The 27880-nt window shown below is 34.7% G+C and overlaps 1 protein-coding gene across 4 annotated transcripts in view; it reads right to left on the reverse strand.

Annotated features, from left to right (window-relative positions):
• Nucleotides 1–27880, reverse strand: part of VPS13C (vacuolar protein sorting 13 homolog C) — a 175869-nt gene that overhangs the window by 15869 nt on the left and 132120 nt on the right. For all 4 annotated transcript variants that reach the window (XM_028507282.2, XM_028507283.2, XM_028507285.2 and 1 more), the window contains 15 exons: nt 26541–26667; nt 22497–22732; nt 16701–16842; nt 15499–15639; nt 13662–13743; nt 13480–13549; nt 11987–12098; nt 11754–11867; nt 9178–9317; nt 7114–7195; nt 6010–6123; nt 4753–4828; nt 4191–4354; nt 2852–2897; nt 309–432 (listed from right to left, as the gene is read on the reverse strand). In XM_028507282.2, the coding sequence (XP_028363083.1) occupies nt 309–432; nt 2852–2897; nt 4191–4354; nt 4753–4828; nt 6010–6123; nt 7114–7195; nt 9178–9317; nt 11754–11867; nt 11987–12098; nt 13480–13549; nt 13662–13743; nt 15499–15639; nt 16701–16842; nt 22497–22732; nt 26541–26667 (1770 nt within the window). The remainder of the gene's footprint in view (nt 1–308; nt 433–2851; nt 2898–4190; nt 4355–4752; nt 4829–6009; nt 6124–7113; nt 7196–9177; nt 9318–11753; nt 11868–11986; nt 12099–13479; nt 13550–13661; nt 13744–15498; nt 15640–16700; nt 16843–22496; nt 22733–26540; nt 26668–27880) is intronic.

Below are 27880 nucleotides of genomic sequence, written 5' to 3' on the forward strand. Positions count from 1 at the left end.
TCATCCTGAGAGACTTTTCTTTTGTTTCCGCAGATGAACAAGGCCCTCAAAGGGAAATGTTTTGCTGGCATGGAAAAGGTGAAACAAAAATGGCAGAAGCACTAAAAGGCATCAAAATCAGCGAGTTCAGAAACTGTTCTGAGCAGTGGGAAAAATGTTCAATAGGTGTATTGCATCAAATGGAGAGTACACTGAAGGTGACTGAATTTTAAACATGTAAGAATAAATACACAATTGTTTATAAATAAATTCTGGGTGCTTCTGGGTCCCCCCTCACAGACACACACCTTACACATATATTTAATTACCTCTGAATTCCTTGGAAGGTACTGCTGGCCATATCTATGATTCCTCCAGTAGGACCAGCCACGGCACCCACAAGCCCTTTTCCAATTCCTTTAAAGAATCCAGCAGCTCCTTCCTTTTTGGCACCTTCATAAAACCAGATAATGAATGTATAAAGATATTTTTAAATAATCAAGTTTGAACACAATAGAACCCTGAGCCAAATTCCAAACTGTTGTACACAGAAAGCATCTAAAATCTGGCTTTCTAAAGAAGTTAAATTTGACAATAATATGATGAACAGTGGTTCTCAAAGTGTGTTAAAAATGCAAACTATTAGGTCCATCCCAGACCCACTGAATTAGAAACTCTGGGAGTAGAGTCCAGCGATCTGGGTTCAACAAACTCTCCAGGTAATCCTGGGGCATGCTCAAGTTTTACAACCACTGATTCAGGAGTTCAGTCAGTACTTATGACTAGAAGCTCTAAGAGCTGACCAGAAAATATACTTTTTAAAAAACAGATTATAATGGGGGGAAGGGAGAAGGGTTTTCAGGTACATCTATAAAGGTCAGATGGACAAAACCAAAGTGGAGTGGGATCAGGGGTGGGAGGTGGGGATGGCTGGGATGGGAGGGAGTGGTAGAGGGAAAATGGAGACAACTACTTGAAAAACAATTAAAAAAATTTTTTTAAAGTCTGTTTATTTATTTTTAGAGAGAGGGGAAGGAATGAGAAAGAGAGGGAGAGAAAATCAATGTGTGGCTGCCTCTTATGTATGCCCCTCACTGGAGACCTAGTCCACAACCCAGGCATGTGCCCTGACTGGGAATCGAACTGGTGACTTTTGGTTCACAGGCTGGCACTCAATCCACTGAGCCACACCAGCCAGGGCAATATATTCTTTTTTTTTTTATGCTAACCATCAGAAAATTTTTCAAGCAGTGTATTTTTAAAAATATGTATATAAGAACATTATTGAAATACAATTCACATACCATATAATCTACCCATTAAAGTATACAAATTATGGTTTTTAGCATATTCAGAGCTGTATAATTATCACCACAATCAATTTTAGAAAACTCCTATCCTCTCAAAAAGAAACCCTATGTCCATTAGCCATCATCCCCCATTTTCCCAGCCCTTCCCCACCCAGTCCTATGCAATTTACCTCCTTCCTCCTACCAGTCGGACATAGACAGCCACTGATCTACTTTCTATCTCTATTGACTTGCCCAGTGTGGACCCTTCCCACAAATGGAATCATACAATATGTAGTATGTTTAATTAGCTTTTTCCACTTACCATCATGTCTTCAAGGTTCATCCATCTTGTATGTGTATCAGTACAGATAGTCTCAACTTACAATGGTTCGAATTATGATTTTTGACGTCGCGGTGGTACAAAAGCAGTACCCATTCAGTAGAAACTACTTCAAATTTTGAAACTGGGTCTTTTCCTGGGCTAGCTATATGCAGTATGGTACTGTCTCCTGATGCTGGACAGCATCAGTAAGCCACAGCTCCCAGGTAGCCATGCGACCATGTGGATAAACAACCAGCATTTTACAATGTACTGGTAAATGCATTCTCACCTATGACATTTTAAATTTAAAATTGGTTTATCAGGATATAACCCCATCATAAGTTGAAGAGCATCTGTACTTGATTTGTTTTTACAGCTGAACAACATCTCACTGTATAAATGTGCCACATTTCATGTATCCATGTACTCGTTGATGAATATGTGGGTTGCTATTACCTTCTGGCTAAACATATCATGAACATGTTTCTGTGAGTATTTAGGTACAAGGTTTTAACGAACACACATTTTTAATCCTCCAGGATCTGTAGCTAGGAGTGAAACTGCTGGGTACATATGTATAAATTCTGTATTTATTTCCACTTTTCCCAGTATTGTTTGTTGAAAAGGCTATCCTTTCTTTATGGAATTATCTTGGCGACCTTCTCAAAGATAAATGAACCATATATGTAAGGTTTTATTTCTGGAATCTCAATTCTACTCCACTGACCTATTTGTATGTCTGTCCACATGCTAGCATCATACTGTCTTAGTTACTGTAACTTTACAGTAAGTTTTTAAATTGGATAGTGCAAGTCCTCAACTTTGTTCTGTTTTTTTTTTTCAAGGTTTTTGGGCTATCTGGGGTCCTCTGAGGTCCTGTATAAATCTTAGCATCAGCTTGTTAACTTCTGCAGAGAAGCCAATTGGGATTTTTATAGATATTGCACTAAAGTAAAGTGCTTTTTAAAATATGATAAAAATAAGTCAGTAGCTATTGAAGACCCAAAGGAATCTAGTTTATGAGCCTGCTTAAAATAGCATTCAAAGTCTAAACTGCAGTGCACTACTTAACCCCTCCACTTTCTGAGGCAAGTACATTACATTCACTAAACAACAATTTAGGACTATGAATACAAAATTAGTCAGAAGTTCTCCCAGTCAAATACCTGGTAGCAATAAAATCTACTATGTTTACCATGAATGAACTCTTCATGTACAACAAGAAAATTTGCACAACAAAGAAAGATTTTCAACCTACCCTCTACAGGTTTTGTTATTATTCCAGTCACTCCACCAACAACTCCCTGAAAGAGAAATCAATCAATCATGAAGTCAAACCTGAATGGAAGGTGCTTAATTTTAAATCAACCACTAGGGGTCTCTACAGATATGCTAGAGAAGACTAAAAACAGGAGTTACATATCTGATAATGTGAACAACGTACACAAAGGTGAACATCATGATTTTTCAAATTATCACAGCAAATGTTAAATGAAAGCACCTTGTAGAAGTAAAATTTTACAATAGAAATAACAGTAAAGCTGGTGGAAAGATTCTTTTTTGTTATTTCATACAGTATTTTTTGTTTTATTTGTAATTTTATTCTTCAATTACAGTTTACATTCACTTAATTATTTTGTATTTGTATTAGTTTTGTATTTGTATTTAGAAATCTTGGTTTCTATGTCAGAAAAATGAGTGAGTTGAGCCAAATATTCCTTAATATCTACTTATAATTTTAATGAGATTACTTTCTAACTTGGTGAAAATGTGGAAAATTGACAATGAAGGGACCTCTGAAAGGTAATAAATAATCTGACAAATAAAGCACTTCTCAGGAGACAACATACAAATTACAAATCACTGACACAAGCAGAGCAGTTATAGCTTCCTGAAATTTCTAAAATTAAAATAGTAACATGTTTACACATTCTTAATAACTGTCGAATAATGGAAGTACTTAAAACTACCTGCATATTATATAAACACACAGAAAGAGAACTGAAGGATACAGACCCTAATGAAGAGATCAGATACCCCTGCAAAGAGGTGAAGGGTGATCAGAGTATTTACAGCCTTACCTTAATGATTTCATTGCTTATTAAAAGTTATCAGTTCTTATAGTTACTTAAAAGGAGAATATTCATATATTAGCTATAATTAAACCATATTCATATATTACGTGTATAATTTTTAAAGTATTTAAAAGTAATGAATGGCAGTTCCTGGTTTATAACCCAACTTTTATACCTTCCTTATAGAATGGTCCATTGATGATGCTCTAAAAAACTCCTCCTCCCCCCACTTATCAACATTTACTATATTTCTCTGCTTTATTTCTTCCCCTTCCACACTAGTGCTAACTTGCCGTCATAATGGAGTTCTCACTCCAACCCAAGTGTCAAACTAAGTCTGCAATTTAGAGGATAGATCTGATGACGATAATGGGGAACGAGAGCAAAAGGGAAACAGAAAAGTTCACAATGTATCCCTACTGCTACTCTGACAGAACCTGACTCACAAGCAATATTGAGAAAGTATACATTGTAAGGTATATAAAGGTTGAGGGCTTCTTGAAGACTCAGGAGTAGACTTACACGCAGGAAACCCTTTCCCCCTCTGGCCAAGCTGTCTCCAAAATCTTTAGGTTGTCGCCCCATTTCTTCTCTTCTTTTTTGCTGATATTCCTTGTCCAATGTAATTGCTGCCAAACCTTTTCCAACAGAACCAGTGATTCGAGATACAACTCCTGCTGCACCACCTATCAAAAGGCCCAGAGAGGTCAGTCACATTGTTTCTTGCAAGAGCATTACCACTATACACAGCACAGGACTGCTCTAAACTAACAGCTGCTTAAATGTCTCTTATACACAAAAATGCAAAAATTTATTTTTCTCATTTTCAATTTACCATGAAGACAAATAAAACTAGTTAAAGTATCAATACATGGACTGAACAATACAAAGACATATTTTAAAAAACCAGCAAATCAGTGTTAAATCATTTTCCATTTAAGAACAAGAGAATACATCTTTTAGAAGGGATTATCAATAAAGTGATCACTATAAAATATAGTAATGTAGTAATGTTTTTCATAAACAATGCATTCTTAATAATTATAGTAAAATATACATATACATATATACACATGATACATACCTACTGTGTGTCCAAAGAGACTTCTTACCCCAATCACTAACCCCTCAGCAAATTCTTCAGGGCCTTGTACAGCACCCTAGCCGAAAAAAAACCAAATTGCTATTTAAAATCTACATAAGTTTAAGACTTTTACTCTAGTATTTCTGAGTTTGCATGAAAATAGAGAACCTGTAAAGAGCCATAATGTTGTGATGACACAGTTTTTGCCCTCAATTCCAAATACTGATGGAACACCTACAATTTTTGAAGACACTTCGGATCCATGTGATCTCAATATGCCCTTTAAGATGACAAAAACTGGATAGGAATAAATCATTGGCCTCGGCCACAATCTGAAGTTGGCCTCTCAGCACCAAGTTCCACCAGAACACTAAAGCAAGCCACACTGGTAACAAGAGTAACAGCCCACATGGTATTGGCTCCCTTCTGTCATTTACTGCCTCCGCTTTGTCCTTCTAACACCCTCACTGCTTTGGGGTCCTGGATCCTTCAAATGGTGGAGAACAAGTTAAAGTCTTAACATGAAACAAAGTCAACTTTTCATGCCCCATTATCTCCTTCCATAGTGGTAAAACAACCTTGAAATGGTTTTAATCTATGTAGCACTCTTCCTTACAAGTACAGTCAAACCCTGGAAAATGTGGACATGTTTTATTGCCCAGACACTAGAAGTGTTCAATTAATTCTAAAACAATCTTTTAATGTCACCTCAAGTAATTTTAAATAAAAATACATAACTGATATATTTAAAACATTAAACTGTTTGGGGTGACACTGACTAATAAGGTAACGGACAACACCAATGGGGAGTAGGATCGAGGGTGGGAGGTGGGGACAGCTGGGGTGGGGGTGTACGCGGGGGGGAATGGAGATGACTGTACTTGAACAACAATAAAAACATTAATTTAAATAAAGATTATATAGGTTTCAAGTGTACGATTCCATAGTACATCATCTGTATAATTGCATTATTGTGTGTTCACCACCCAAAGTTAAACCTCCTTCTGTCACCAGATATTTAACACCCTTTACTCTCATCTACTTCCTCCCACTCTCCTTTCCCTCTGGTAACCACCTTATATATCTATGAGTTTTTTGTTTTTTGTTTGTCTAGTTCATTTGTTGCTTTCTGTTTTATTTTGTTATCTGAATAGTATTGTTTCCAGATACAGTTTAAATACAAATTATTTGTAATTAAAAAAAGAGAACATCCATTTTTCTATAACTATACTTAATATAAATAAAAGATCCTGATACCTGGAAGGGTTCGTAGAACAAAGCTTCGACTCCTTCAGATAGACCTCTAAGTAATCCAAATGGGTTTCCAAGTACATCCAAGCCCAACACGAGAACATACATCTGTTTCAAGAACTAAGAAAAAGAAATTTAGGTCCTTTAGAACTGTTGGAAGAAACATCAGGATGCAATAGAAAAAGGGGGAGTGCTGATTAAATTAGGTTGTTAAAGGAATACTATGCTAAATAACCACCACAATGTTCATTAGTTGACCTTTCACAATGTGCCAGGCATTATGCTAGTACATGGGGCTTTCAAATTAGACCGAACTAGGCTTAAGGCACAGCCCGCTATATAGATAGCAGTTATATAACTGTGCACACTTCATTGAGTCCCTGGAGGCCTCAGTCTTCTCATCTGTAAAATGGGAGGTACATTTTACTGACCTTGCATAACTGCTTATGCATATTAAATGAATATATAACTCAGTAATTGTTATTCAGTTTTAATATTGTTATCACTATTAACATGAAACTACTTAAAGAATAATAACCAAAACAAGAAACAAACGAATATCTATGCTTATTTGAACATTCAATAACCATAACGTCTATACACACCTTAGAAGAAAGGCCTTTCCAGCAGAGGAAGGAAAGGGCACGTCACCCTGGAGTACCATGTTGTAGCAGTGGGGCCCTAGTGCCCTGAAACAACTTCTACGTCTCTGTGCATACGAATTGAACCAAGAATAACTGAGGCATGAGGAGGAAGCTGGCTTAGAATTCCTCTGGCAATTCTCCTAGACTATGCTTAGAAACTGCAGTCATTGAAGAAATAAAGGGTAATTTAGTGACTCCTAAATCACTACTCTTTCCCAAAGTGAGTAAATATATTATATAATTGCAAAGGTAAAAAGGCACCAGAAGAAACTTTTGAAAGTTATGTATAAGAGGAAAGAACTAAAAGAAATAGAAACTAATCATTCAAGAAAACTACTAAGTAATGAGATTGCAAATTGAAGTAAATTAGGTAAACATTACTACACACTGTATAATCATATACAAATGTTTTGTTACACTATTTTATGAAGCACATTCCTTATGAACTATTATGATGGGAAATTACCTGTTCACTATAATGTCTAATAACACTCCACATGAGCTGATCTCTCTTGTAAAACTGGTATCGAATTTCATAATAAGCAAGTCTAGGAAAAGAAAGAGAAATTCAAAAGCATTAGGATTATATTCTGAAAAAAGAAAACAAATTTCAATGATAAATAAATCAATGCTGTTTCTATCACAATTAGATTGGTACATGTGCCACATATAATTTATTTTTGAGATCTTAATATTATGGTAACAAAATTATTATTTAAACAGTACATTCTCACAAAAGTCTTTCATAAATACATAACAAGTAAAAAGGTTTGAAAAAGTCAACCATAATCATACCACATAGTGGATTTTTAAGTTTTTTCTTCTCTTGATTACCACTTTGAATCCTTTTCCTTCCTATGTAATTTAAAAACATTAATATGCATTTTTACATGAAACATTGTGGATAAATATGTCTATTACTCAAAATTCTATATAACCATTTTCTGGAAAGTATCATAACAATTTGCTAACTGTGAAACATTTCTAAACTTTAACATAATAATTAATGTTGCCATGTATATTTTGAATATAACACTTTGGTTAATTTTAAAGGCTTTTGAACAAAATTTCCCCAAAAAGAGTTATTGAGTGAAAGACTAAAAACATTTAAGACTCTGGATATATATCACTTTCAACTCATACAAATATTTTTTTAAGTACCAACTTCTCAGACTCACCCCATCTACTTCTAGGACTGCTCATACTTTTAAATCTTTTTAGAAAATTTTTATTTATTTTTAGAGAGAGGGGAAGGGAGGGGGAAAAAGGGAGAGACACACCCATGTGGAAGAGAAACATCAATCTGCTGCCTCGTGCATGTTCCCAGTTGGGACCCCGGGCCACAACCCAGGCACGTGCTGTGACCTGGAATCAAGCCTGCAACCTTGTGATTTGCAGGTCAACACCCAACCCACTGAGCCGCACCAGTCAGTGCTTCTAAATCTTTGATGATTTGCTTTAATTTTAATATATTATTTGGTAAACAATAAAATATAATATTTCAAATCTCTATCAGCCACTGTATCTTCCCTTTTGTGAGTTGTCTTACTGTCCTCTAGTAATAATATGAAGTCTTTAGTTTTTTTCTCATCAATGTTAAGAGTCTTAATCCTTTTTGTCATTATATTTTCCCAATTCTTTTTTGTTTTCATTGATTTTGTTGAAGTGTTTCCATTGCTTAAATTTCCTTTATTCAGAGATTTGATAGCAATTAACTTCTGTTTTTTCTTACTCTTTTCAATTTGCATTTATATTTTAATTCTTTGAGTACTATGAAATTTGATAGTGAACAAGTGAGATGAAAATGATATAAATTTTGTTTTTTCTCCAAGTAACTACTTGTTCCAATATCGTCAATGAATATTCAATTCCATAAACAGTCATTGACTATACATATCTTTAGCACTTATTAAATACTATAGTATTAGATGTACAAGGAGCTATTATCTACTTTGCCTTATGATTATACTGAATTCTCACTCTGTAGCTACATATTTCTAAATATAATTGTCTTAAAACATGGTCAATATATAATATCTACTAAAATAATTCAATTTTTATTCCAGCCTTGGCTGGTGTGGTGCAGTGGGTTAAGTGCTGGACTGCAAACCTAAAGGTCACCAGTTCAATTCCTGGTCAGGGCAAATGTCTGGGCTGCCGGCCAGGTGGCTGGCTGGGATCACACAAGAAGCTACCAATCAACATTTCCCCTACACACACAAGGATATTTCTCTCCCTCTCTTTTTGCCTCCCTCTCCCTCTCTCTAAAATATACACAAAATCTTTAAAAAAATTTTATTCTACATTAATGTATTATCAAGATATTAATACCTGAAGGAAACATAAGATTCTTTATCTTTATGAGTAAAACTAGCATACAAAGAGAATAATTAGGAACCAAACTCTTCAAGAAGTAGCAAGAATTATCATTTTTTTAAGATAACATTCTAGTACAAATGGAGAAAATTAATATCCAGAAACATAACCTCAGTACAAAAGCCTCCCAATGCACTTTTAACATAAACCTTACTTGAATATAAGATCATCCACGTCAGTCAGAGTAGCACCTATGCTTTTCAATAGCAGGTTAATGGAGTGAACTGCAATCATTTCTTGTTTTTCTTTGTCTGACTCTTCACCTCCAGAACCCAAAGACAGACTCAAATGCAACTAAAAGAAAAATAATGTTCAATAAGTAAAAGTTAAAAACAAATTTACATATGTAGAAACCAGATCTTTTATTTACTTATTTTTTCTTTAAAAAAATTTTTCTTGAATTTACTGGGATGACATTGGTTAATAAAATTATATAGATTTAGGTTTCAGGTATACAATTCTATAATACAGAAGAAACCTTTTTTAAATTATAGTTTACTGTTTATGCTATTACAGTTGTCCCAATTTTCCTCCTTTTTTATCTTTTGTATCTTTTAGATTCAGACAAATGTTGTATCTTTCATTAGAGTCCTAAAGAAAGCTACTATTTGTTATTCTGCACATAAGTATCATAGGATAGCTCATTCCTAGCTGATGCTCGTATTTTCTTATAAAATAACAAATTAGTCTATTGAAATTCAGAACTATAATTTTATTCAGTGTATGAATATTATTGTGTTTATACGGAGGGGACCAAAACACTTTACAAAGATAGTATAATCACTTTAAGAAGAAAAACACGTCAAAAAGCACACAAGTAGATTACCAGTCAAGATAATGAATAATCATTTATTTTCATCCAATTAAGGTAAATAACTTATGACAATAATTAGGACAATTGTTATAATTATAAGTAACAATAACAAGTAACAGTAAGTGACAGTTATGGCGACAATTATCAAGCTGCTAAATGAAATTTTAAAAGAGCAGTAATTATGTTTTCAGCTTCCACAGAAGCCCTCCACTTCAGTACTTAAATATGAGACCTTCACATTCCCATTTAGCGTACTCTACTTTGTGCTTATCATTAGCACAGCAGTGCCAGAAAACACAGGTCAAATTACCCCCTGTGTAAATACAGCAGATTCTCTCCTTTCTCACTCTGCCACTCCCTAGGCATTTAAAAAAAAATTCTCACCTGCAAATATGTTTATTGATTTGAGAGACAGAGAGAGAGACATCGACTGGTTTCTTCCCATAGGTGTCCCAACCTGGGATTACCTGCAACCTAGGCATGTGCTCTGACCGGGAACCAAACCCGCAATGTTCTGATGTATGGGATGGTGCTCCAAACAATTGTGCCACCCGGCCAGAGCTCCCATGGCATTTTACCTAATTAATATAGAACTCAACAGAGTAAACTTGGGGTAAGGCCAGGAAAGCCTGGTTGTTAGGTTTTTTTGTTTGACGTGGACTTTTGCCCAATTGCAGATTGGAGTGTATTGGGATCCGGGAAAGGTGAGCTTAGGTGGACAGAGATCCAGCCTTTCTCTAGGGCAAAGTCACAATGAAATAAGAACATAACTATGTACAACCCATGGACATGAACTAAGGCAGGGGGTAATTCTGGAGGGTTGGGGGTACAGGGTGGAGGGGGGATAAGAGGGGAAAAATTGGGAAAACTGTAATAGCATAATCAATAAAAATACTTAAGAAAATTTTAAAAAGAAAATAACTTTATGGCACAATTCCCAGAGTGCCTTAAAACATAATTTATCAATCTTTAATACTCCCTTACATTATAAACTCCATGAAGTTACTTTATACCACTCACAGCAACTCTGATAGTATTTAAATAAATACTTGTTGAAGGTGTTGTTCAATCTCAAAAAAACTTTATTTTCACTTAATTGAAGAGAAATTGTGTATAAACTACAACATGAAACAATATCAATTTTAAACCTAACACTGTAAACGTCTGATACCACCAAACTAATATGCCAATTTAAAATAATTCCATTTTATATATCCCTCACTTAGCTAAATGGATTGGTGAATGCAATTTAAAAATAGTGTGCTGTGAACAATTTTGAGAATGTAATGGATCATCAATATTTTAAAGAGTTACTTAATTGTAAATCTGGCCCATTACACAAGTTTAGACCATTATGGTGGATAGCATTTGTAAATTTCCTGAGCAGTCACCTTCCCCTATAAAATCTAAAAACAACAAAAGAAGAAAAGGAAATGGGTTCATAAAGTACAAAATCAGACAAGTGAAAGGTATCCAATTTTCTACTCCCTTAGTTACAACCAAATGTTGGAAGGGGGAAAAACACCACATCAACAGTGTAACACCTACTTCAGCATTTTTACATTCTGGTGAGGGCACCCATTATAGCTTTCTGTTTAGACAGTATAGCAGTTACAAAGCGCAACCAAACGTTAAATGTTGTTGAGCACTTCTTTGCTTAATTAAGAAGTGCTTTTGTCAGCTTCTTCCTTGAATAAAGGGGTTATTAATTCAAGGCTAGAGAATGTGCTCTAGTGGTTTCTCTGTAAAAACTATGGTTGTACATGTGTTGCAGAGAACTGTCTTAATTATTTCAATTTATCACACAAAATTCTCACTGAATATTTGATGCAACAAATTAAAACCCACGATTGTACACAGACCCTTTAAAAGTTCTACAATTCTGTTAAATGTTCAAAATGATAATTACAACAAACCTTAACAGGAGAAATATGGAAATGTTCAAAGAAACTAAGAATTGACATATCAGTCATTGAAGTCTCCATTAGTTCTGTGTTTAGAGCATCAATATCTTGCTGGATTAACTGTGTCTGAAAAAAATTAAATCAAGAATTTCTATTTTAATTTTTTCTCTACTACAGTTATTTCAAAGAATTACTAACTTAATTTTTCTAATTTTATAATTTTCCCAAGAAATAAAAATTGTTACCCGTTTTCTTTCGGCTTCAGGGTCAGTTGTTGGGGTGAATAGTGCAATTATAGCTCCCAGAAAGTCCTGATCAACTTTTAAAGCCATTTCCTGAATGAGGACCATAAAATACCTAAGGGGAAAAAATTTTGAAATAAAAAAGTGTTTCTATACAACCTAGTAATTTTCAATGTTTAAACTTTGATTTTGGCCAAAAGCGCCAGTAAGATCTTACTCCTTCATCTCTTAAAAGGGGTTATGTTAACAATTTATTTCCTGGGCACCCTTTCTTAGGCACCTTCTGAAGGATCTGTTCCAGCAAAAATTAGAAAATAAACTGAAACAGACAAAGACTTGGAATCAAAGTGGTAAAGAGAACAGCAAAAGAACGACTTAAGGTTTTAAAGTAAACAGCTCATTTCAGAACCACTGAATAGAGAGTCTACGAAGGAAATCTCTAGAAGAGGTGGTAGGAGGCAAATAGAATTGAAACAGCATCTGACATGTCTGAGCCCTAGGAAAAATACTACTTACTAGACTATGGCAGATATATGGGAGCATGTAGCAATGGGAACACACAAGACTAAACCAAAAAACAAGATAAATTATTACTGCCATAAAAATTTAAAAGTTGTCTTGTAAGGAAATATATTCATTGATCACTGCTTGGCTTGGCTTAGTAAAGATCAAGATGGTTCTGGAGAGCATTATGCTAAGTGAAATCAGGTGGTAAAAGACAAATACCATGTGATTTCACTTGTAAATGGAAACTAATCAATAAAACAAACAAGCAAGCACAATATAACCAGAGACATTGAAATTAAGGACAAAATGATGGTAACCAGAAGGGAAGTAGGAGGGAGCAATGGGGGGAAAGTGGGGAGGATTTTCAGGAGCATGTATAAAGGACCCATGGACAAGACCAAAGGGGGTTAGGATAAAGGGTGGGAAGTGCGGATGGTTGAGGTGGGGGACAGTGGTGGGAGGAAAACGGAGACAACTGTATTTGAACAACAATAAAAAAGTTAAAAAAATAAAAATAATAAAAAATAAACAAGATTAAAGTAAATTGAGATTGAGATTTTTTCCACTTAAGTAAAGATTTCACTAAAGGTAATACTTAGTATTTAAATCCCAAATCCCACATTTATGATATTACAGAACAGACAAACAAGTAGACGATATAGCATGCATTGTCCAATTTTTAAAGCCCACAGCAACTGCTTTGAAGCACACACCTCACAAACATATATATCATTTATATTTCACTGATTACATGCATACTAGTTGGAGTTACAGAATGAAGAAGGTGGTTGAAGGGATTTTGTACTTTAAAATATATGGAGGCTATTATAAAAATAAGTTTCAACATAGAAAATTACTTGACCAAAAGTGGATTAGTATGCTCAGGTAGAAAATAATTTTTATGTAGAAATCACTAAAGAGTAAAATTTATTTTCAAAGTAGATTCTCATTTTAAATTCCTTTAGATAAATAGGGGAGTATTTACTTACTTGAACTGTAAAACTTTACTGTACTCATTAAATCTTGTGATGATGCTCACATCAATGAAAGGTTTAGGTTCTAAGAGGAAGATGCAAAACCAGAAGGCAATCAAGTTTTATGTCAGGTAAAAGTAATATTTACTTAGCTTTTATAAAATAGGGTATGCCTCAACTTATTTTTTGTTTTTTACCTGAATCCAAAGCAATAGACTTTGGAGGGGCCACAGGATGAAAGACAACAGGGAACATTGTACCTGGTAACTGACTATCAACCTGAAAAAAAAGAACAACTCACTCAGCAAGACTTAAAATAATTTAAACTTTTAGTTTCAGAGATGACATTACAGATGCTACTGATTTCATCATAATTAAGTACCTGTGTGTATATGTGATACTATTAGAAGTTTCACTTTAGAGTTTTATGCTCAAGGAAATAAGAGAAAGACAAATACCATATGATGTCACTTACATGTAGAATACAATGAACAAAATTACTGACAAACAAAATAGAGCTAGACTCATAGATAAAGGGAACAGACTGACAGCTGTCAGGGGGCTGAGGGTAGGAGGGCTGGGTGAAAAGGTGAAGGGATTAAGGAAAAAGCCCTTACAGACACACAACTGTACGGTGATTACCCGAGGGAAAGCAGAGTGAGTGGAGGCAGGAGAGTGTAAAGGGTAGATAAATGGTGATGGAAGGAAACTTGACTAGGGGTGGTGAACACACCATATAATATACACATGGTGATCAGAATTATATACAGATATAGAATTATATGCCTGAAACCTATATAATTTTATTAACCAATGTCACCCCAACAAATTCAATAAAAATAAAAGATAAATAAATCCTTATACACCTCAGGAAGGGCAAGCTTTTTTATATAAAGAAACATATAAATATCCTCATCATTGCATTAACATTACACAGCATGTACACAATTAATGGAAATACTTGTACCTATGGATCATGTGAGATTTTATTTTATGTAAAAAATTTTTAATTATTTATTGATTTGAGAGAGAAAGGTGGGGAGGGGGAGTGGGAGGGATAGCAGGGGAAAGAGAGAAAGACAGACAGACAGACAGACATTGACTTGTCTCACTCACACATTCATTGCTTGACTTTATATGTGCCCTGACCAGAGACTAAACCCTCAACCATGGTGCACTGGGACGCCTCTCTAACCACCTGAACTACCTAGCCAGGGCATCATGTGAGGTTTTAACCATCTATAACTTAAGTAAAATGTAAATGGAGACTGGATATGAAATCAAAGGAAGGGTGGAAAGAAGAAAAAGAATAAAAATATCCTAAATAATATTTAGCAGTTAAAAGGAAGAGAGTGAAGGAAGAAAGAAGGGAATAAGCAAACAAGCAGCCAAAACAACCCCCAATAAAGCCCTCTCTCATTCCCAAGGAGAATGACAAAAGAAAACCTGATCTGGGGGCTCCTGTGACAAATTCAAAGGAGTAAAAATAACAACTGCACTGCAAGGCAATACTTTTGCAGGATAATTAGTCAAATTAAATAATCTTAACAGTGACAAGGGTTTTGGATTTCAATAGTAGGTCTGTTGAATCCACAGGATACCTGAGAGAAGGAGACTAAACATACAAAATGTTACAATAGATGTTTGAACTTTGTAAAATAAATTTCATCCCCAAAATTCCCAAAGTGATTTGATACAGATGCTCCTTCACTTATGATAGGGCTATGAGGTTACATCCCAATAAATACCGTAAGTCAAAACTACATTTAATACTATGCCATGGAGTATCAGCTGTCACCCTTGCGATCGAGTGCCTGACTGGGAGCTGTGGCTTGCTGCTTCTGCCCAGCATCACAGGAGTATTGTACTATATATAGCTACTGTGGGAAAAAAAACAGAATTCAAAATTCTAAGTATAGTTTCTACTGAATGCTGATTGCTTTTGCACCACTGTAAAGTCAAAAAATTATAATTCAATCCAACGTAAATCAGGAACTGCCTGTATATGTACTGAATTGAGGAAGCCGATGTTACCTGAAGCCAATACAACCTGGCCCTCAAACTTCTCTGGTGAGGAGACTGCTTAAATTCAATCTGAATTCCTGATAAAAAGTCTCGCTTTATAGGGCATTGAATAGGGTGGCGCATTTCCATTGGAACTTTATCAAAATTGACCTAGGAAAAAAGCACATGTGTTTGTGATGAGTGAGAATTAGCACTGTAGTCATTTTAAAAACTGATTTTCACAGATTGAGAAGGCTAAATATCTTAATCTCTGTCTTATCAAATTATCTACCTCAGGTAATCTATAGTTGAAATGTCTGAAGAAGAATCATCACTTTTCTACCATAGTTATGAGGAAAGCAAGAAAACAACTGGGGAACTTCTCAATATCATAAATTATACTTAAAATAAGCCATGTTTTGTATTTTAAAAAAAAAAACCTCAGTAGTACTGGACAATCCTAGATAATTTTTAAACTTTGTTTTAACAAAGTTAAACAATGAATATTTGATAGCTTATTTATGTCTGACACTAATTGTACAGTGTTTTTATTTTCCTCTGAGTATGGCTGACATTTACTGGGAAGCAGTGGAGGTGGGGAGCATATCTGGTGCCCAATGGGAACTCAACCATAAGACATCACAGACAAAGAGTAACCTAAACTGTGTGACTGAACTGGAACAAGCTTGAAACTGCAGTCAAGATTCTGGGGTCTTCTTGGAGCAAAAGCAACTTTCAGAGTCAACACTGTAAAGACGAATGTAGAAAAACCCTTTTATTTGTGGACATCTACCCATGTCCAACTATCATTCACATTTAATAAATTTAATTGAGCCAGTTTTCTATAGGTTTTCCATCATTAAAATATATAATTTTCATGCAGTCTTTATTAGGCAATGCATATGGATATTATTTAAAATATATAAAAAGTTTCAAGAAATCTTAAGTTTTCCATAATCTTCCTAAAAGCAAAGCAAAGCAAATTCCACTATCTGCCTTGTAAATAGAAATTATAAAAAATGTATCATAGTATATAACTTAATAACAATATATTTTAATTAAAATATACTAATAAATGTTAGTCATGCCATGCCAATCCTACTAATAAACAGTGTTTATTTACTAATAAATTAGCTTCTACAGACTGACTTTTACTTGGACAATGAAATTTTACTTACCACAACCACCAACAAAATACATATATAAAAAACAAAACAAAAAATTTGGCATACCTCAAAATTATTGTCTAGTTTAATCCAGCCATGTTCTCTTTCTACTTGGTATTTCTTATAGGATTGTTCCAGTAACATTATCTGCTTTTGACTAAAAGGCTTCCATTTCTGTTTTGGTTTCATCTCCCAAACAACACCAGAACTAAAATAATTCATAAAGAAAATTAAATTAGCAATATATATTTCAGTTTGTGGAACTGACATTCAACTCAAAATTATTGCAACTATCAATCTTCTATAAAAATTGTATTTATATAAGAGACTTGTTAAACACCAAAGTACACCTGTGTTACAAGAGAACATAAAGGAGCAAAAAGAAATGTTTTTCTATCACAAGTTGGCATCAATCAATTTTCACATGTGACAAATATAATTTTTCTTTTGATTTTAACCAACCATTTAAAAATATAAAAAAGTCATTGTTACATCAAGGACTGTGCAAAAACAAGTAGCAGGTTAGACAGGCTCATGGGCCATACCATGCTAATTCCTGATTATACTGTTGGCATAATGATAAAATATGACTTCATCATATTTTTATCTATGCAGCTGGTCAGTATGGATAGTGTTTACAATGTCCATACCATATAAAGTATTTAGGGAACAAGAGTCAATGAAGGTAATGAATAAAATATCTACCATAAATCACATAGACCCAACACCAATTCATGATAAAAACTCAGGGCACAAATTAGGACAAAAGGGGAACTTTTCAAGTTGATAAAAAAGATCTACAAAAAAACTATAGTTAACATTATATTCAATGGTCAGAAATTAGATGATTTTTGGCTAAAAAAAAAGTGAAGCTATACACTCTCACCACTTCCATTCAACATTGTGCAAAAATTCCTAGATAATGCAATAAGACAAGAAAATAAAGTAAAAGGTACACAGACTAAGGGAAGAAAATAAAGTAGAAGATGCACAGATTGGGAAGAAAGAAATAAAACTGTCTTTGTTCTCAGATAACATGAATGTCTATGCAGAAAATCACAAAGAATCAATCAAAAACTCCTATAACTAGTAAGTTTCAAGATATAAGGTTATATATAAAAGTCAATTGCTTTCTTCTCTACCAGCAACAAACAACTGGAACTTAAATAAAAAGCATGATAACATTTCCACTAATACCAAAGAAATGAAATACTTCTGTATAAACAAAATCTAACAAATCTGTGCAAGATCTATATGAGGAAAACTATAAAAATCTCCTGAAAGAGATTGAAGATCTAAATACAGAGAAATATTCATGTACATAAATACGAAGACTTACTATTGTCAAGATACCACCAGTTCTTCCCAAGTTGACCTATAGATAAGATGCAAACCCAATCAAAATCCCAGCTAATTATTATGTGGATATAAACAAACTGATTCTAAAATTTATATTGAAAGGCAACAGACTCAAAATAGTCAACACAATATTGTATAAGAAAAGAGTTGGAGGACTGACACTTCCTGACTTCAAGACTGCTGTAACACTGCAGTAATCAACAGAGTGTGACAGTGGTGAAAAATAGACACACGTCAAGAAAACAGAATAGAGAGTCCAGAAATAGACCCAAACAAATATAATCAACCAACCTTTGAAAAGAAACAAAACCAATTCAATGAAGAAAGGACAGTCTTTTCAATAAATGGTGATAGAACGACTTGACATTCACATGCAAAAAATAAATCTAGACAGAGTTTGCACATTTCACAAACATTAACTAAAAAAAATTATAGACCTAAATATCAAACACAAAACCATAAATTCCTAGAAGATAACACAGGAGAGAATCAAAGTGACTTTGAGTATGGCAATAACTTTTTAAAAAAGATTTTATTTATTTATCTCTAGCAAGAGGGGAAAGGAGGGAGAAAGAGAGGAGAAAAACATCAATGTGAGAGAGAACCATCGATTGGTTACCTCCTATATGTAACCTGACTGGGGAACAAACCTGCAACCAGGCATGTGCCTTGACCAGGAACCAAACCGGTGACCTTTCACTTTGCCGGACAACTCCCAACCAACTGAGCCACACAGGGTAGTAACTTTTAAAATATAACACCAAAAGCACAATCCATGGGAGAAAAATTGATACTGAACTTCATTAAAACTAAAAACTACTGCTCTACAAACGACACTATTCCAAAAGTAGAAAAACAAACCACAGCCCCAGCTGGTGTGGCTCTGTGGATTGAGCGCTGGCCTGCAGACCAAAAGGTTGCTGGTTAGATTCCCAGTCAGGGCACATGCCTGGGTTGCCAGCCAGGTTCCCCAATGTGGGGTGTGTAAGGGCAACCAGGCATTGATGTTTCTCTCCCTCTCTCTCTCCCTCTCTAAAAATAAATAAATAAAAAATATTTTTAAAAAACACAGACTGGAAGAAACATTAGCAAAAAAATATCTGGAAAAAGTCTGGTACACAAAATATAAAAAGAATTCTTAAAACTCAAGGGTAAGATTGGGGGACATCTGAAATAAGGTCAACAATAAAAGAAAATGTAACATTCAAAAATATACAAAAGATTTGAACTTCATGAAAATATATTCAGATGGCAATTAAGTGTATGAAAAGATGCTCAACATCATAGGTAATTAGGGAACTGCAAAGCCAAACAGAGAGATACCACTACACATCTATTGTTACAGCCAGATCTGGAACACTGACAATGCCAAATGCTGGCAAGGGTGTGAAGCATCAGGAAATGCCATTAATTCCTCGTGGGAATGCAAAATTAGTGCAGCCACTTTAGAAGACAATTTGGCAGTTTCTTATAAAACTAAATGCACTCTTACTATATGATCTATCAAGCATGCTCCTTGGTATTTACCCAAATGAGTTGAGAACTTACATCTGCACCAAAACCAGCATGTGCATGTTTATTGTAACTTAATTCATAATTGTCAGAACTTGGAAGCAACCAAGATTGTCTTTCAGTGCAGGGATACGTAAAATATGGTATATTCAGACATGGAATATTACTCAGTGATAAAAATAAGTTATCAAGCCATAAATAAATGCTTATACCATGCACAAGAATAAATTCAAAGTGGATTAAGGATTAAAGACTTAAAGTTCAGACCCACAACCATAGAATTCCTAGAAGAAAACACAGGCAGTAAAATTTTGGACATTTCTCATAGCAATATTGTTTCTGATATATCTCCTCAAGCAAGGGAAACAAAAGAAAAAATAAACAAATGGTACTACATCAAACTAAAAAGTTTTTGCATAGCAAAGGAAACCATCAACAAAATGAAAAGACAATCCACTGAATGGGAAAACATATTTGCCAATGATACATCTGATAAAAGGCCAATATCCAAAATCTATAAAGAACTTATAAAACCCAACACCACAAAACAAACAACAATAACAAGTGGGCAAATGACCTGAATAGACACCTCTTCAAAGAGGACGTACAGATAGCCAATAGACATGAAAAGATGTTCAACATCACACTAATCATCAGAGAAATGCAAATTAAAGCCACAATGAGATGTCACCTCACACCTGTCACAGTGACAATAAATCAACAATCAAGTGCTGGTGAGGATGTGGAGAAAGGGGAACCCTTTTGCACTGTTGTTGGGAATGCAGACTGGTGCAAGCACTGTGGAAAGCAGTATGGAGATACCTCAAAAAATTAAAATGGAACTTCCTTATGACCCAGCATTTCCACTTTTGGGACTTTATCCAAAGAAACCCAAAACATGAATTTGAAAGAACATAAGCACACCTATGTTTACTGCAGCATTATTTACAATCACCAAGGTAAGGGAGCAGTCCAAGTGTCCGTCAGTAGATGAGTGGCTAAGACAACTATGGGACATTTATACAATGGAATACTACTTGGCCATAATAAAAAAGAAAAGAAAATTCTACCCTTTGAGACAGCATGGATGGACCTGGAGAACATTATGCTAATTAAATAAGCCATTCAGAGAAAGACAAATACTGTGTGATTTCACTCATATGTGGAATCTAATGAACAAACTGAACTAACGAGCAAATCAGAGACAGACTCATAGATGGAGAGCAGGCTGACAGCTCTAAAGGGAGCAGTTGGAGGCGGCAGTTAGAGGGTGGAGGGGATCCAGCAAAAAGGAAAAGCACTCATGGACATGGACAACAGTGTGGTGACTGGGGGTAAGGGAGTATAGGAGAATAAATGATAATGGAAAAAATACAAAAAATAAAGTAAAATGAAACCAACTTGCAGTTTTAAGAAAATGAGGAACATTAAAAGGAAATTTTTAGGTGGAAAAGTATATTTGAAAAGGCTAAAAACTGTATGATTACAATAATATGACATCCTGGAAAGGGAAAAACTTTGTAGACAGTAAAAAAAATGAGAGGTTCAGGGAAGAGGTAGGGATGAACAGACGAAGCATAGGTCATTTTTAGGGGAGTGAAACTTCTCCACATGATACTGTAATGGTGGATACATGTCATACATTTGTCAAAATCCACACAATTTACAATACACAAAGTACAGCTCTTACATAGACCAGGGACTTTAGATAATAATGTATCATTCTTAGTTCATCAATAGCAACAAATATACACACTATTTCAAGATGTTAATAATAGGGAAAATGTGGGGAGTATATGGGAACTGTAGACTCAGTTTTTCTGTAAACCTAAAACTGCTAATCATCAGAGAAATGCAAAAACTAAGTCTATTTTAAAATACAAAGTCACTGACTGACTCTTCCTCAGTGCACATCCTTATTGAATGTGTACTGAATGCGTAGTATCAGAAAAAAAGATAGTCAAGTTCTTTTAGATGACATTTTAAGATGTCCATATAAATAAAGGCCAATCTGACAAAATCCTGTAACAGCATATATAATGTTAAGGTAAAAATAAGTTATCTCAGAGAACAAGAGAGAAAATTAGATTTATATAATTTAAAAATGATTTTCATATTTAGTGTAGAAATAATATACAATATAAAATGTATAACCAAGAGAATGTATTATTCATATATACATAAATGTATTAATACTGTATTAATGGTATTGTAATAGCATTTGTAGAAAGCTTAACAGTCATGTGTTGTACAAAGTGTATTATATACATGATATCTTTATTAACTCAATGTTTTAGTTCACTAAACACATAAATATCAATAGATTCTATGCTGGTTATACATGGTCACATTAACCACTCTACCCAACAGCTTCCCAAAATCCTGACTTTTACCAAGCTTAGTGTAATTAGAAAAACCAAAATAAATAAATTCAAATACTCTTCTTATACAGGCATAAGCAGAACCAGAGAAAATAACTGGCCCTACCACTATTAAAAAGTTCTAAGTGACCCATGAACAATTATGTACCCATGTCAAACACCACCTCCTCTATGAACCTTATTTCCAATTCATCTGACCCACTGCTGTTGGCTTCCCCAGACCCATGCCAGTTTCTCCAACCTCTGCTGCACAAAACAAATCAGTTGCTTCTATCTTTGTATTTCTATTGTATGTGTGTATATGTCTTTGTAGCATTTCTCTGTGTCTTTATAATTCATTTAGAAAAATACATACAAACAACAAAGAAAGAAGCAAATCTTTTTCTTCCCACCTGAGGATGAGTACTGTAAGGGCAAAGGCATTATCTAAGCCATCTTTCTAGCTTACGTGTTTTTCAACCAACTAGCAGTAAAAACAACTGTTAAATTCCTGAAAACATATACAGTATATCAAATTTGGAACAGGTAAATGTTTACTCTCATCAAATTTGATATTATGAACTCAATGTCTTTTAAAGATTTCTGATGTCTTATCTTCCTTCTTCCATACCTGGTTATCCCAATATATGAAACTTCTTGCTTCTTTTCATTGTTAACCAGTGAAAGCCCAAGACTGTGAAGAGAAAAGGTTATTTCATGATCAGCCTGCTCCATTTCTTCTGCCTGCAGTGCTTTGGAAACCAAGGCAACATCATCAGTGAAAAGCAAAACTCTCTGGCGCCCATTTAGGAATGACACCCAGTGTATCTGGCTGTTTGCATCATATGGAAACTGTCCACATTCATCCTAGGGAAAAGAGAGACTTTATATTAAACCCACAAATGGTTTTTGTTACATAAAGACGAACTATAGTAACTGAGAAACTTTACAGAACTTTAAAAAGCAGGACTATAAATTGGAAAACTCTAACCATCAAAATGACAAATTAAAGTTATAATCTATTTGAAAACATGCACCAATCATTTCAAATAATAATGTTTGATAGTACTTAATTTTTTTATACCTTAGTTTGAATTATCAAGTTGGTGCTCAAAAGGCACTTGGCAGGAACAAGAACAGCCTTCAGCGGCACCAATGGTATAGCTACTTACTTGTCTCAACAGGGACAACAGAACAGTTCAGAAGCTTATCAGGTCTCAGGTGAAACTAATTTTTGTTTTAATATTTTATAACACTGCAAACACTGATATAAATTTTGGCTGAATTTCTCATATAACTATGAAAAATATGAGCCTTGATTTATTTGGTGTTTTCAGAGATTAAAATAATGACTCCTCTTCATTCTGGGCATGACATAAATATAACCATAGCTCATTTCAACAGGCAGTACTATGTGCTTTTCATCTCATGCTTTCTTCAGAAAAAAAAAAAAAACCCAAAAAACAAATAAAGGAAGTTACCAAGAATATAGAAATAGGTGATTTTTACTATTGTTACAATTTAGCTACTGCTTTTATCTTTTTAAAATATTTATTTATTTTTGAGAGAGGGGAAGGGAGGGAGAAAAACATCAATATGTGAGAGAAACATCGATTAGTTGGCTCTCGCCAAGCCCCCAACTGTGGACCTGGCCAGCAACCCATGCCTGTGCTCTGACTGGGAATCGAACCAGTAACTTTTCAGTTCACTGACAGGCACTCAATCCACTAAGCCTCATCAGCTAGGGCTATCTATTGCTTTTTTTTTTTTTTTTAAGATTTTATTTATTTATTTTTAGAGAGGGAAGGGAGGGAGATAGAGAGAGAGAGAGAAACGTCAATGTGCGGTTGCTGGGGCTCATGGCCCGCAACCTAGGCATGTACCCTGGCTGGGAATTGAACCTGCGATACTTTGGTTTGCAGCCCGCGCTCAATCCACTGAGCTACGCCAGCCAGGGCAATCTACTGCTTTTAACATACATCAAAGTAGCCTATCAAAAATTTTCTTTAAACTCTAATATGCAATTGAATTGTAAAGTGTTTCAGACATACCTAGTAAGATGGTGCATTCTCTTTTTGTAAACTACAAAATTTGGTATGTATGCTAGTTCAATCTTAGAAATTTAAATATTCTCTAATCTGTTTTTCATCTATTTGATCTGTTAAAAATGAAATGAGGTTTGTTAAAATATCCTCGGGTAACTGTGTTTCATTTGACTTCCAGCATTTTAAGCTTTGTACTTTGATGCAATGTCACTCATTGCATGAGGTTAGAGCTATCATGCCTTCTTCGTGATATTATCATATACTATTTAACAGTATTTGCTTTGAATTAGAGTTGTTCAGAAATTATAATCAACAACTTTGTTTTCTTTTTACATCTGTTTGCCTCTTAAATCTTTACTATATCTTTATGCTTACAGTTTTCTGTGTTAGTTTGGTTAAGATAGATCTCTTAAGCAAGCAACTTAGAGTTAGATACTATTTTTTAATTTAATCTAAGTAGTTTCTTGTCATTTACTAAAAGGATTTAAACCCCTTTCACTTATTGACATAACTGATGGAAACATAGGTTAGTGCGAAAAGTCCATGACTATGAAGTCAGACGGATCTGGTTTTGAATTCTACCCAGCAGTTCTGAGTTCCAATCAGGGAGGCCTGACCTGCAGTGGTGAAACACAGTACACTGTACAGATGATGTTACACTTGAAACCTGTGTAATTTTGTTAACCAGTGTCATCCCAATAAATTCAATAAAAAAAAAGAATTAGAGATAATATATGAAACACATTAATATGTGATATACAATTAATAAGAGGTATTTGCTACTTATATACTCCCTTACGCTTCCTTTTTTTACTTTAATGGCAAGATTTTCTTTATTTTAATTTTCTCAATTGCTTTAAAATTCATTTACCAGTGATTTTAGTTCTAGTAATTGATAGGGTTTTTTTTTTTACAAAACCATAATCTTTTATTTCTCAAATTAAAATTGAGGATTAAGTGATATATATATCACATATCATATATATATAAATAAATAAAATGCACAGAATATATTGTTTCTCCACTCATATGTCACTTCATTTTGTTGGCTTTGGCTTTTATTTCACCATGCTTTCACCTACTTCATAGTTGTCCTTTCTTTATAATTCAGTTGAGGATGCCAGACACACATTTTGAAAATTTTCTTCTGGTCCTCGTGTAGTAAAAAATTTTCCAGAGGTATAATCACCCTCTGAATTTACAGGATAATGTTACATTTTCCTCTTGAAGTATCTTTGTCATAAACCCCATGTTAATTTTTTCTGGTTTGTTCATACTTAAGGAGAAAAGACCTGTTCAGACCTAGCGTTTGCCAATAATGTATGGATTTGCTTTGAACTCCCTTTCCTGTCCAACAGGGACTGGGCAAAACTTCCTTTCCAGATCAATTAAGTAGAGAAAAAAATGGACAACTGTCTTGCTTCTAGTTCAGTTTTCATAATATGGCAGATTATCTCTTGATGGAGGTACAATTAGCTACTTTTCATATTGCCTGGTTCTATAATAGATGAGAAACAGTAAAAACCGTAACCCCTTGCTTACACTATACCAGTATTCCTTATGAATCTGACTCTATATACAGACTTTGATATTCTTCCCTAGGATGTTATTCCCACTGTTTCCTCAGTTGTGTACCATTTTCTTGGATTTGTGTTGCTGAGTAGCATTAAATGTGAGGAGAGGGGAAGTAATACCACATAGTACAGAAGCCCCTGGTAGAGATCCTGTGTCTCTGAGCCATGTAGTTAAACGTATCAGAGAATTTAAGCCTCTATCTATCACTTATAAACCTTGAGAAGCTTCTCTGTTCTAAAAAGCATACCACAAGCCAGCCAACAGATGTCAGCAAACTGTCATGGTGAAAACCTCCCCAAGAATCTTGTAACAGAGGAACTATCAGGCTCATTTTTATGGATATTTCAGAGGGAATATAGGAGAGGGCAATTCAGTCACTGTTGGCTAATTACCATTCTAAAGCAAAAGTCAAGAATGCTTTTTTAACAACTGGCATTATCAGACAATGGAATACGACACTGTATGAACTTTTCAGGATAGAATATATTCTTACAGAAACTAGATGACTGATCATTATGCAAGAGCAATTTCTATCAGAGAAAGCTTGGTAGATAAATTCTTACACTGTTCTCAAAATCTAAGAGTCTAAGAAATAACAAATGATTAATTTAGCTACCAAAATATTGTTTCGATACATATTTCATTAAATTCATATGGGAGAATCTGCACACTCTAAGACTCCTTTAATTAACAAAAGACAGCCTTGATTGGGAAAGCATGCCTAAAACCTCACAGCCAACAGTGATATGCACATGTTCTGAATAAAGCTGTTTTTCACTTAGCCTTAAAATTCCTTCCTTTTAAAATCAAGTAAAAAAAAGGAAGTACTTTGCTGATCTTCATTTGGGCAAGACGAAGGTGGCCTATTTTTGAAACAGTAAATCCATTATTTTGACATTTCTAAGATAAAATATTGGTGTGAACTATTTGCAATATGAAGTTCAAAAGTAACTTATTCTGAAATATTTCCAATTCATTTTTAGTTCAAAAAGTAAAGATAATTGTGTGGAACTAGCTTGTTTATTTCCTTTGCCATCATTTACATCACATGATACCTTTAAGAGATCCTGTTGCCCTGTATTTGTTTCATATCTCCACGTAAGTTTTCTGGTACCAGTAGGATCCACCCAGGCAAAAAGTCGAGCTTGTCTTGGCAGCAATTCCACTTCTTCCTGTGTCCCACTGAAAACACAACCAAGGGAAGATTAAAATATCTGGGCCTCAAGAAACCCAGACCTGTGTTTTATTGAGGTAGAGATTGGTACAAAAATCTTATAAAATTGCCTTTGTTAATAAAACACAACTCTGCTTAAAAATAAGTACCCTGAAATGCCCAGTAAGTGAATGGCTTTGAAGCCTGAGGTAACAGAATAGGGCCCTGAGGTTGCAATATGCTCAACTGATGCAGGTAAGATCACTGAGGTAACTGACTGGCATGAGAGAGCACACCTGTAGTAAAAGCTATGAATAGCAGCAGTGCTTAAGCTTAAGTTTTTTAATCAAACGTAATTCATAAGAAATATGAGTTGCAGAGAAAGAAATAACTGGGTCCACACTGTTGCCACTCTAAGTGTGGTCTGTGGACCAGCAGAATCAGCATTACCTGGGGGCCTGCTGGAAACGCAAAATCCTGGACCCCATCTAAACCCACTAAATCAAAGTCTGCACTTTAACAAGATTTCCAGGAGATTTTGAAATTGATCATTAAAGTTTAAGAAGTATTGGCCTATATAATCTAAAAAACTTACCAGAGAACTAAAAAAAAAGTAACCAACTTAGGTTTCAATCTGAGTCTGCACTTTTAAATTTCTCAGTGAATTCAACCCAAGCCATGAGAGTTAAGAATACCCAACCCGGCCCTGGCCAGGTGGCTCAGTTGGTTGGAGCATCATCCCCTACCCCACAAGGCTGCGGGTTCCATTCCCAATCAGGGCACATACCTAGGTGACAGATTTGGTCCCTGGTTGGGATATGTACAGGAGGCAACCAATTGATATTTCTCTCTCTCTTGCTTTTTCTCTCTCCCTTCCCTCTTTCTCTAAAATCAGTAAATATATCCTCAAGTGAGAATTTTGAAAAAATAGACAAATCTGAAAGCATTATTTTATATTTACAAATAATTATATGTGTAAAATTATTTTATAATAAAACAATGCAGATTTATAATTCTTTGCAAATATAAAATATTATACATTGTAAGGGTTTAAACCTATCATTGCATAATGGTATTATAAGGTAAATGGAGGCAGTCTGGTTTCCTCACCCAAATGTCTGGGCAACTAAGGGAAGCAGTTTCCCATAACCTTGAGAATGGGCCTGGTAAGTAGTGTTCTCATAGCCTTGAGACTGGGTCTGATAAACTGTTCCCATAGCCTTGAGTGGGCTTGCATGCATA

This window comes from Phyllostomus discolor, chromosome 1 (assembly GCF_004126475.2).
Source record: "Phyllostomus discolor isolate MPI-MPIP mPhyDis1 chromosome 1, mPhyDis1.pri.v3, whole genome shotgun sequence".
Lineage (NCBI taxonomy): Eukaryota > Metazoa > Chordata > Mammalia > Chiroptera > Phyllostomidae > Phyllostomus > Phyllostomus discolor.